Below are 12,392 nucleotides of genomic sequence, written 5' to 3' on the forward strand. Positions count from 1 at the left end.
TACACAGAAAGGCTGCTAGCATGATGTTGATGATAGAACACCAATGAGACAAGGGAAAATAAAAGAGCTTGACTTGTTTAGCCTGACAGCCAAGAGGCAACACAACCAATCTCTGAAACGCGTCCAGAAGTAAATATACGAAAGAGATGCATTTTTGTTCTTGTGTTGCATTATGTTCTTGTTAGCACAAGAACATATGGGAATAATGTAGCCACTGAGACATTCTGAATGCAATCAGAAGCTCAAAACTGAATTGAGAAAAACTTTCCAGAAGCAGCAATAAGAACAAAGTTGAGGTTGAAAGCCTTATGAAAAGAACTGGCTATGAAAAGAGCTAGCTGACACATTGGCCCATGAAAACATGTTGAACCTGATAGAACTGGTACAGACATTCTGGGCTATTTCTTATCTTTCCTGCACAAATCTTTCACAATCTGCTGCGCTAATTAAAGTGGACCTATCTGAAAAAGTAACATTCTTTAACAATCATACTTTACCTTCTGTAGCAAGAACAACATGAGGGCCACTTCCATAACTCAGACAGGCTATCTTTTTGCCACATAAAGTATCTAATCTCCTTGGTTCCATAGTGCTCTGCATGTCACCTGTTCCCAAACACCCACTGCAGTTTGTGCCAAGCACAAAAACCTGTTATAAAAGAATCACAGAATCATAATTTAGGTTGGAAGAGACCTCCAGAGGTCGTCTAGTCCAACAACCTGCTCAAAACAGATCTACTTAGATCAGGTTGCTCAGGGCCAGATCCAATTGAGTCCTGAACACCTCCAGGGATGGAGACCCCTCAACTACTCTGGACAACCTGTTCCAGGAGTTAACCACTCTCATGGTAAATTTTTTTTCCTACTATCTAATTGGAATTTCTCATGTTTCAATTTGTGTCTGTTGCCTCTTATCCTGTCACCACACACCTGCAAGAAAAGCCTAAATTAATTTTCTCTTTATCCTCCGATCATGGTAGAAAACTATTACTACTAAAATATTTTCAATATGAATTGGTCAAATATTTTCCTGACTCTCTGCACTACCTTTCATAGATATACTATCATAGTTCCGGCTTTCATTATAGCTTGACACACGGATGACCAAATATGCCATGCTCGCACACACACTTTTGGACAATTACCTCATCATTTTCAGTTGCATACAAGACTTCATTACCAGCACTGCCAAACACACAGGCTTGACGAATTAATTTGAGCTCCTCTTGGGAACAGAGAGAAAAAATTGGCCATTTCCCAACATCCAGCATCTTCAGGGCTGACAATAATGTTGCCTCCAAAACCTGGTATTATTAAAAGATACCAAATACATAAAAAGAGGGATGTGTATAACTTTGCGAAGTATAAATTCATAGAAACAGCATTCTCTCCTTTCTCAATGCCAAAACAATATTTCACTTCAGAAAGACACTTGGAAGGAAGCCGTTATAACAAACGAACAAAACCATACCACGATCCAGAAAGAAAGGAGTATACGTAAAGTACCATATAAGAAATTAATTGCTCAGGTCATATTTTCACTATATTCATATAGCGTAACTCCTAGTTTGTCGGATTAAATGCACTAATACAGGGTGTAAAGTATATACTCAAAACCAGAAAATAATTTGTGCCTTTCCCTCTGGTGCCAAAATTATTGCTAAAGAAAGAGACCTTAAAAAATCTGCCCAGGAATATACCTGTCCTTGAAAAATATACACATTTGTTTTCAAGCAGTGGAAATGGAAACTTCTTTTTCCTTTATTGTTTACTTCTGAAATTGTATCTGTTTCACCAGTGTATCAGTTTCCTAAATACCGAATCTTTGAATTTTTCATTTTATGTAAGTAGACATATAATAAAAACATAATTGAAACGTCTCCTGTTTACCCAAGGACAAATAATAAGATTAAAGAAAAACAGCTTTCTCCAGACATTAAATCCAAGCTAATGTCTGAATCTCATGTAACATTTCTATTTTTTCAGTATAAGTCAGAAAAAATGTTGCCATACCAAAATTTAACAGCAAATTTTGCATGGATCATGTATCAAATTTCTTTAGCAAAATTAAAACAAGCTCTGGGGATGTGAAAGAATTGTAGCATCAATGGACAGCTCAAGAGATAAATAAGAGATTTTTGCCTGTCATAGGCGTACGTAACTCACCAGGTAACAGTGAGGACTGTGCCATTACGTTATTTCTACCAAGTGGCATATTTACAAGGTGATTTTTAACAGAGTATTATTTTTTCTACCATAAGGATACTGTTTTTTGACTATAATCAATTACTGCCAACTTGTAACCACTTAATAACAAGGTGATTTTCTATATGATAGTCACTGATGCAACCTACCCACTCTTTCCTAAACTTACAGTAGAGCTAATAAGAAGGAAGGACACCCAAACCTATCTTTCCATGTCCTTCGGAACACAGTTTTGCTTACATATTGCATGATATAATATACAGCCTGTTACAGAACTTTATACGACTAAAACCTATCCATAGTCCAACTCCTCTCTCTGGAACTGTCAGTTATATTCAACTCAGTAAGAGACTTGCTCTCTCACTTATTAATATTTTCTCCACTCCCACACTTTCCATCATATTTTGCCCCAAAATTTAAGACTGCTTGAATTATCAGCCTGCCAATGTTTTAACCTAAATTTTTCACAGTTATTGTCTCGTAAGCGATCAGTTCCCTCATATTGCATAGAACCATGAAAGACAGAGTTGCACAAGAATTTGAGATTTGCCCATCTACCTATCCCAAAGGTGTATCACTTATGCCTGAAGCATTCCTAAAAGCCCTCAGCTTTGTCTGATCTCAGCAACCAGTGTGATAGCCAGCTACTCAGTTTTCTTTGTCATTCAGGTTATCTTAAAAAGGCACCATCACTAAGCACCAAATCTAAATGAAGTGTTCAATTAAGTTTTACACTCAGTGTTAAAACAAAAGAGAAAAACGCGAGGAAATTTTTGCATCATATTGTGCTATGGAAGTAAATTCTTACAAGTTTATGTTTTTGAAACCTTAACTGGAACACGTAGCTTTGGAACTTAATACTAAATGAAATCCATCTTGTAAGTCAAAGAAGCAAATCAACATAATTAAAACGCATCTATTGTTCTTCCATTTTTTGTGGATTACATAAGCAATATTTCTTCTGCAATTATTACTTTTCTATCCACAGTTTTGATTCTCTGCTTATCTTCTAGCCTTGACTACGCTACTACTAAATGGAATCAAACTTCTTCCTCTTGAAGGGCAGCAGTACAGAATTCTCCATACAAAATTCACGTTCTGACCTTAACACTGACTCCTGGAGAAGGAGGAGATTCATCCTCCATACGGATCTGTGCCTGCGTTCCTCTGCGGAGAGAAGACCGTGGTTAAAATCACCATATAGTATTGCTGCAACAATATTTTATGGAACTACACACGCTTCATATTAAACTGGAACTATTTGCTTGTGTGAGTTGAGAAAAATAAAAAACATGAAGCTCCAACAATTTTGGTTTTGCACTGAGTTACAGAGTGATCAAACAGACAGAGACCCTGCTCTTCTGTATTCTTACTCAAAAGAGCAATTCTTGGATAAAACTTTTTTTCTTTAAACAAGTAGTAAAATTTTTATCAGACTGTAATAGAAAAGGAAAAAGTTTTATTAAATACTATACTCTGAAGTCTTTTTATTCGAATAAAAATAAATTTAGAAGTTTGCTGACTTAGTTTTCCAAGGCATTTATTTGAGCAAAGAAAAAGCACTTGGGACAGAGCTTTCCATTTCCAGCTTAAGCCTTCAAATTTTCTTATTCCAGTTCTGTTCTAAAAACCAATGACAGAAAAAACACTTGAGTTTTTCAGGTTTACTGAGAATTCTTAAAATATTCACTTCATTACAGAAAAGACTGACAGCCCTGTAAATGACTCAAGTCATTTCCAACATGTGCATCATCAGTAGAAACAGATTTTCTAATCAGATGTTTTCCCAGAAGAATATGCACAACTCTACTATCCTTATTTCCAAACATAAAGCCATGCAAATCCATTTTCAGTAAGAATGAACAGATGAATAAGCAGCTCTAAAGCTATGAAAGCTTATTTTACTCAACGAGCAAGAAAGCAGTACACATCATTTTCTTGGCGATGCACTGATTCAGGCAATACTAAAAATCTATTCACGTTTCACCGAAAATTAAATGTCTGTAAAATTCTGACTACAGGCAGAATAACATCCAAAAAACAAGAAGCTACCATTTTACTAAGTTACTTCTCAGAAGATTACAGCACTTTAGAAGTAGTACCCAATGTAGCTTTATAAACCTAGCTAACCTCTCACTAAATTTTGGGCACTATGATCTAGGCCAAGGACCCAAACCACATGAAATTCGTATGGTTTAAATATTATCAATTTCTATGATTTAATAAATATGATTTAATCTAACGATCAAACAAGAGTTCTTTTTATTTACTTTAAATGAATAAAAAAACTGAGCAGTCACTACAGCTCAGCTATACCGAATATGCACATTAAGTATATGCTTGAGTACAAAACACAAATCTACGTACACATAGTGCAATTTATACAGTTAGTCTGAGACACTAAACAAGAAATTCAACTCATTTCTAATCCAGCTACTCTCCTGCCTGCGCTAATTTTGAGTATAAGGCTGAAACGCACAACCAAGCTGAAAGAACTCGAACTTAAGTCATGTTCCCTTTCAACCAGGATGGACTGAAGGATTCTTGCAGTTGCCCACATGCAGGCACCTAGTGCTAGTTGACATAGTCTTAGGGATCCAAGACACCAAGGGAGCTGGCAGACAGGATACAGGACCTATAGGGAATCCACGCTGTGCTGGAGCATCATCTAGGAACCACACAGCACTACAGTTATGTCTGTGCAACTGGAGAGCCCTGAATGAGCACACATGGCCAGTTAATCAAGGTTTGCAACTTAACAGGGTAACTTGTTAAGCTGCTTGCTGTGATGCAATTTGTTACTGTTTTATTTTCTTCAATTATAGTTATTTGTTTAAACAACAAGAATGCAAGCAGCTGATTTTACGCGCATCCATCTCTATTTGAAATAACTACTATAATGAAGGCCTTTGGTATAACCACAGTCTGAGCAGGACTATGCTACTTGACCGTAGTTTTGAAATGTTTACATTCAAGTATGTGAATCGTCCTCCCGTAAGGTACAATATCAAGGCCTTAAAGTATTTCACAGCATCAGTTTCCAGTGCTCCCTAGCAATGCTGATATGCTATAACCCATTTCTTGGCCATCTTTAGCTTAAACACTAACCACGCACTGCTGAGAGGTTCCCCAGGAGAACAGTTATTAATTATGAATTTTCTGATTTAAGTGAACACAGAAGTCTACATTTTTTCTTCAATAGTTTTGAAATACAGCTGACATTTTTTAACTCCTCAAGTTCTATTATTTCAATTCAGTTGCTTCTTTTTAGACTGAAGCACATAGTTTGTCTTTAAAGGCAGTTATACTTGTTAATACAAACCCATATACCAATTTAGCATGGCTCATTTCAGTGATTCTCTATCCCTCTCCTTTTTCAAAGAGCTTGACTAAGAAACACGCTGACAGCTTTGCACTGATTTTTTTCAAGAAAATACACACTTACCTGTCTTCACAACTCAAAAGATACAACATGTTTTATCTGAAATACAACTAAGAAAGCTGTTCTGCAACCTGTTCTACAAATACAGACACCTTATTTTTGAGAAGCCTTACAGGAATACATGGAATGCTTCAAATTGCATAGGTTTATTAATTTATTCAAATTCATTTATTCTAATAAAAATATATACTAATTACCACATGTCTGCAACTGCAAATATGTTGTTTCCAAAAAACCTATAATTGATTTAAGAGTACATACGCACTCTTGGATTCTGAAAACAAAAAAAGAAAAAAAAAAATCACTAAGCCTAAGAATTATTTTTATCTGTATAGCTTTAAAATACTAGCAATGATTCATATTTGCCTGAAGCAAAGAAAAAATAATATTTTCATCAGAGGTTGAAAAGAAAAATCTGAATATTTGAGAACTTCAAGTATAGAAGAAAAACAGAGCCTTAGCTATTAGAGATAAATTATTGGGGCTGTTCATCTACTAAATCTTAACACAGGCATATAATTGCTGAAGAATCTTACTTTAAAATAGGTATCCATTAATTAAAAAAAAAAATCTTGACACTTACTTTAAAAAGTAAAAAGCTAAGAGATATTTCTCATGTATTAAAACTTGATATATATTTTCACTAGCTGTTTTTCCAAAAATTCTGAAGTACAGATCTAAAAAAAAAAGCTAACTCTACTGTAAACAACCATTTTTTTGAGGAAGTATACAGCATTTTAATATAAAAATATTTATATTAAATTTAATATTTTACAGGTCTCATATCTGGAATCCAATTGCAATTTAAAAATGTGGAGAGCATACTCTGGCATTCTGAGTTTAGGTTACGGAGTTTTTCAGTTCTGACCTTGGATTTGCCCCTGATGGTGCTTTGTCTTTCGACAAGCAATGTATGCTCCTGTGGTACAGGTAAGATTGAGCTAAGAAATACAAATACGACTGAGGTCTGATTAGGATAATAAGACCATTTAATCATAAATATTTAAACAGGTTCACTGAATGTTCATTTGAATGTAACATTCTCGTAGATTCTCTCTCTAGCAACTTGGCAAGCAAGTAAATTTTTTTTTTTTTTAATTCCACTTAGTATCTCCTCCCACTTATTTTGAGTGCTTATGAATCCCATCCACTGAACCAAAGGCACGTGTGGAGCTTCTTCCTCCTAGGCCTCTAACAACTGGCTAAGGAAAAATCAGGAGGAAAACGTCACAGAGAAAAAGGACTTACTCTCACCTCTATGGAAAGGTCCTAATCTTCTCTGATCTTCTTAATTTCTCAGCAGTTTCCTACAGTAGTGATCATGAAATGATGCTAACTTGTCCAAGCAATCTTGCAGGAGAGGACAAAACAGTAATATTGGCTACAATTATTCCTATTGAACAGATTATGAGGAATCGCAAAGGTCACATTTCCTTTCTAGGAAGACTCATATAGAGGTTTCTCTCATTAATGTTATATTCTTTCTTCAGTATGTGTCATTACAAAGCTTGAACAAACATCGAAATCTTATTATGCCATCCAGTGCTGACAGTAAAACTGACGGAACTCAGCTCTTCATTTACTCCTCCACTGAGGCAGCATTTTTTCATTACCAGACCCTGAAAAACAGCAAATACTTGTTTGAAGAGCAGCTATTCAAACTAAATCATATCAAGTTGCACAAGAAAGAGCAGGAAAAAGCCCTGACAAACTAACAAGAAAAATATCCTCCTCTGACAGAGGTATTCAAACACTAATCATGCAGTAAGAGATCAAGGTTCTTTTCTCTTTCCTTACTTGCTCCTTGAAACCAGACTGACTTCTTGGCTCCAGAAGCAAGCTCTAGTGGCTGCCTACTTATTTCAAGATCAGACGTACAGGCAGTTTATAAGCTAGATCCAGGACATGTTGAAAAACTGCATGTTCATCTTTGACCTTGCAAGGCTGCTACGTGCTACAGAAAAGTTCAAATTGAAATGACCTCAGATAAGACAGCCTTATTGGCTCACTCTCCAGGGGCAAAACTTCAGCCATAAACATCTTGTTGCAGGCCAGATCTCTTTAAAAGGTGATGCTTAGTCGCAACTGTTGGCTCCAGAGATGGACCTCCTCTATCTGAGCACGACCCCAACAAAGTTAATCAGAGGTTCATCCTATATGCAGTATGTTGTACTAGAGCTAAATGTTTTAAACCTATTCACAAAGATCTTTTTTCAGTAGTAACATCATCCCCCAAAAAAGAAATTAATTACCAAGAAGAATTAAAGCACAGAAGGAGAAGATGGAAACAACACACAAAAGGAAACACTAGCACACCAAGAACAAGGAAGAGAGAACACACAAAAGGAAACACTAGCACACCAAGAACAAGGAAGAGAGTGGGAACAGTATTTTGTAACTCATGCTCAGCACTATCTCTTAATATAGCTTCAATACTGCTGTGACAGAGAGAAATACATCAGGGAAAAATGTTCTGAAATAAGTGAGAAGACAGGAAAGAAAACAGAGGATATGGTTTGAAAGCAATTCAGCATTATGGAAGTTTAGGTTTTGTTCTTTCAGCTTTTCTGTGGTTTAAAAAGAAGTGTCAGGATCTGGTATGAAATTTCTGCTTGAAGTGACAAAATTGCTTTGAAAAATCCTACAGTGACTCTTGGAACACCTTTCCGCCACTGCGAGAAAAACCTTGGGGCTCCAGGCGAGTAAGATAATTGAATAACTTGATTTTTATAAAAAGTGCTATAAAAAACAGAGGTGGTATGGCATAAAGCTCACATTCAGTTACTCTGCTTCTTCCATCCCTATTCCAGTGCCTTTTTCCCCCCCTGAGAACCGCTCACTGCTGTAGAATGGTGTATTGTTTGCTAGCAAGCAACATGAGTGGAACTAACTACAAAAAAATGCATCATCTACCAGAGGGAAAACATTAAAGGAAAAGAAAAAAAAACACCCTTTTTTTTTTCTCCTCTCATTCTACAAATTCTCCAGTCACTTTGGAAAAAAAAAATCATTTAAATGCTGTGGGTATCCATCTACTTGATTGCAAAAAATATAGTCTTGAATGAAGTGAGTAGCAACTGATAAAAAAGAGTAACTGCATAACAGACTAATGAAAGGCAAAAGTACAAAGATTAGAAAGTAGTAATAAAGTTTATATTAAAAACACGCATCCCTAAATAGACTTACTGAAATGTCAAGGTCAGCAGCATAAAAAGAATTAAACTTCACAAAACAAAGCGTCAATCAAAAAGATTTTCACTTACAAAATATTTACATTTCTTCCTACAGATGCAAAAACACCTTTTGAAAGCAATGAAGTGTTTCAGATGATGGAAGCTGAATGCAACTACTCGCAATGCTGAAAAGCAGTATGGTAGGATGTTGGGGTCATTTTCACATAATTAGTGGTTTCCTTCTGCAGTAAAAGAAAAAAAAAATACTGTGAGCACTTTCTCCAGATCTTTCAGTGTATCAACATAAGGAAACATTTTGTTAAACAGTTTTTTGGGAATAGTGTCATTCCTACACCTAAATCTAATACCTTATTGTTGAGGGAAAGCATTGCTTTCAGTGTGGCTGATCTCAGATTTTCAGAGAATCATCTTGAAAAGCTCTCTCTTCGCTGAACTGCTAGCCAAATTCCAAACATACTTTGTGTTTTGTTCCTGTAATCCATACATACATGTAAACATAATAAAATATTAACAACTGTGGCATTTACTCCATTTTTAGTTTAATAGCTCTTTCCTATTTTAAACATTGGATAAAATTTAATATACCATATAATGCAATTAATTTGGTATAACTGAAATTTATATTGATTCTTTTTTCTTCATTTTGACCTTCAGACATAAGCTATAAAACAGGAGAGCTCAAGGAACCAGCTTAAGGGAAACAAAAGTATTCCAAAGATCTGGTTTTAGAAGAACTTTATTTAAAAATATTAACCACACAACATAGCAAATTAATACTGTAATATATAATAATAGAGTAAGTATATGAAATAAGTTGATGAATATTATATTTTTACACATTTATAGAATCTTAATATGGAAACGTTTAAGCCTTAAGAATTTAAGGAACACTAACAGGTTATCAGGTTGTTCAGGATAAATTGTGTGTAAGCTTCAGATGTTAAGCTGCACTGCACCTGCAAGCAGGAACCGTTCTCAAAATGGACATCAGTTCAATGCCATAAAAACATCGTGCTAGGCAAGAGCCTAGCTCTTTTAACATGTAATCATAAATATTAAATTACATTAACATAAAACCAGTAAGCAAACGTACTAGTTTTGTTATGCCACCTCTAAGCAGATCTAAGCTAAATTGTTATTAGTCTGTAGCTATATGATTCAGCCAAATTCTGTGCCTTACATAATATCTTAACTGATGGATCTTTTACTTCAGTCAACTCTTGCTGTTAACAAACATTCACAGTTTCTACAGCTCTAACCCATAATCCTACCCTTAGATGTTTAAGGAAGGTCTTTCTAGCCTAACTTTGGCTAAAAGCTACAATTTATAAGGTGTATCTTCTAAAATTTTAATAACAGACCTAAAAAAGCCTATAAGCGTTACTAAATCACATCCGGCCTTATTTTCTACATTCCCTGATCACTTTGTACAGTTTGTACAGTTTTTCTGCATAATGGAGCCTTGGTCCATGATATGGGCTTCTACCTACAGGTAAGAAGTCTCAGCTGTAAAAATGTTGCATTACTGAGTTGCATTACATTTCTACAGCCCTTGGCACTCCAGGACAACTGACATCACTCATTCATCTCCCCAGTTTTTCAAAGGTTGCCCCTCCAAAACCAAGAATTTCAAACTTATTTTTGTTTAGCCTTCTACTTAATTTCTATTTATTTAATCAAATTAAAAATGTAACCCACTTATTAAACCAGCTCTTCTCAGAATTTCCTCACGCTCCTCATTGAAAGCAAGTCTAAAGTCTACTAATTCAGCGTCTGTTTGGTAAGCTCAGAGTTGTTGTATGTAAATATAACTGTTATATGTCCTTCCCAAATGATGCCATTGTCTGTATCTAAAAAAAGAAAATCCAGTCATGACATAATTTGTGGTAAGTGATAACTTTACCCAAATCCAACTCTGGTAGTCTAGCGCAGATAGCATTAAAAGCTCTTAGAATTTTACTTCCTCAAAGCAATGCTAAGCTAATTCTTTTTTTACCCACACAACTTCTCCCTACTACTTTACAGTTCATCGCATCATTAGCATCCAATGCTACTCCATCATATTTATTTCTCACGCCTGGACAACATTAGCTCTCCTCCCTGCTATTCAGCAGGGCCATGATTTCTCAGTGCTTCCCTTAGCTGTGTCCGCTTGCACGCTCCCCGCCATCTCGTTCGTTGCCCAGGTGGATTACAGTGATGCACAAAGGTAACTGCCCACACACCTCACTCCACTCCTAGGAACAAAGGTAGGAACAAAGGTCCCTTTGCTCATTGTGCCCTGCCTTCTGTCCCATCAATACTAGAACTTCCCTCTGTGCGACCACCCAAACCCTCAAGCACTGATAATCCTTTATCTATCCTTAAATCTTAAATTTCCCAGCTAGTCGCTTTCCCTGCATTAAACCGTAGCTGGGCATCAAGCTAAGCCTGCCTGACCCACCGCACGCTTCATACTCCCTCTACGCACCGGAGGACAGAGCTCGCCGGCGCTACTCCAATTTAACCCTTGCTCCACTAAAATCGCGCCGCGGGTTACAAACCCGCCCTGCAGCAGAAACTGCGCCTACACACCGCGCACCCTGCCCTGCCAACGGACCCCAGGGGGAGGCAAACGCAAAACCCGCCTGGCGCAGGCAAAACGGGCAACGGCTCCCGCCCCCAGCGCTGCCCACCGGCAGCCGCGAGGCGGGACGGCTAACAGGCAGGCTGCGGGGGGAGAGGGACAGCCCCCACGCCCCCAAACCGGGGCAAGAGGAAAAGAGCACACCAAACCCCCACACAGCTCCGCAGCTCCCCCGCACGCAAAATGCCGGCCGACGCCACGGCCCCGCCCCGCCCCCCCGCGCACGCGCACGGCCAACGGCCGCTGGCGCAGAGGCGGGAAGCGCGCGCGCGCCCCAGGGCGCCCCTCCCCCCTTCCCTCCCTCCGCCCGGCTCGGTGGGGCCGGCGCGGGGCGGGAACGTCCGTTAGAGCCGCGCGTGACGGCTCCGAGCGCGGCTCTGCCGCGGCGTTGCCGCCGCTCTCCTCAGCGGAGAGGGGCGCGGGGCTCTCGCCGCCGCCGCCCTGGAGGAGAGGGAGGGAAAAGGTGGCGACTGCGGCGGCGAGCCCCTTCCTTCGCAGCTTACCTTCCCCGCAGGCGGCGGCGGCGGCGGCGGCGGCTCCTCCTCCCGCCAATGAGGCGAGGGAAGATGCCGCCGCGCTCAGGCGCCTCCTCAACCGCGAAGGGAGGGAGGGAGGGAGGCGGGAGAGAGAGAGGGAGAGGGAGGGAGGGAGGGGGGTTAGAGCCTCCCAGGGATCCACCTACTGCCGTAAAGAGCGTGGAAAACGGGGGGCCACCGGCTGACGGGGCTCTGGAGGCGGCTGGCCCCGCGGGGCTTGGCCCTAGCTGCAGAGCAGTTCTCTCCGAGTTCAAGCAGGGGGAGGCTGAGACGGCACCTGTGTCCCCTGCACCGAGGCACGTCTCCTTTGACGATACGGCCACCTCAGGAAGACACACATGCTCATAGGGAGCATAGTGCTGAGGGAGGCAGCCTAATAGCACTTCCCAC

The 12,392-nt window shown here is 39.1% G+C and overlaps 1 protein-coding gene across 18 annotated transcripts in view; it reads right to left on the minus strand.

Annotated features, from left to right (window-relative positions):
• The window catches only part of RCBTB2 (RCC1 and BTB domain containing protein 2), a 34,981-nt gene extending 22,839 nt beyond the window's left edge, over positions 1 to 12,142 (minus strand). For 2 of the 18 annotated variants that reach the window (XR_011138617.1, XR_011138618.1), the window contains exons 1-7: positions 10,539 to 11,650; positions 9,188 to 9,311; positions 8,910 to 9,061; positions 6,901 to 7,265; positions 3,308 to 3,371; positions 1,145 to 1,303; positions 498 to 648 (exon numbers count right to left, since the gene is read on the minus strand). Coding sequence is in view for 16 of the 18 variants with exons in the window: in XM_068929821.1 (XP_068785922.1) it covers positions 498 to 648; positions 1,145 to 1,303; positions 3,308 to 3,349 (352 nt within the window). In the remaining 2 variants the exon portion in view is untranslated. Of the gene's footprint in view, positions 1 to 497; positions 649 to 1,144; positions 1,304 to 3,307; positions 3,372 to 6,894; positions 7,266 to 8,909; positions 9,062 to 9,187; positions 9,312 to 9,735; positions 10,434 to 10,538; positions 11,685 to 11,969 lie in introns of those variants that run through there. The other 16 variants (XM_068929821.1, XM_068929823.1, XM_068929826.1 and 13 more) reach the window with 16 other exon arrangements.
• Positions 12,143 to 12,392: the final 250 nt, after the last annotated feature.

Source organism: Struthio camelus, chromosome 1 (assembly GCF_040807025.1).
Source record: "Struthio camelus isolate bStrCam1 chromosome 1, bStrCam1.hap1, whole genome shotgun sequence".
Lineage (NCBI taxonomy): Eukaryota > Metazoa > Chordata > Aves > Struthioniformes > Struthionidae > Struthio > Struthio camelus.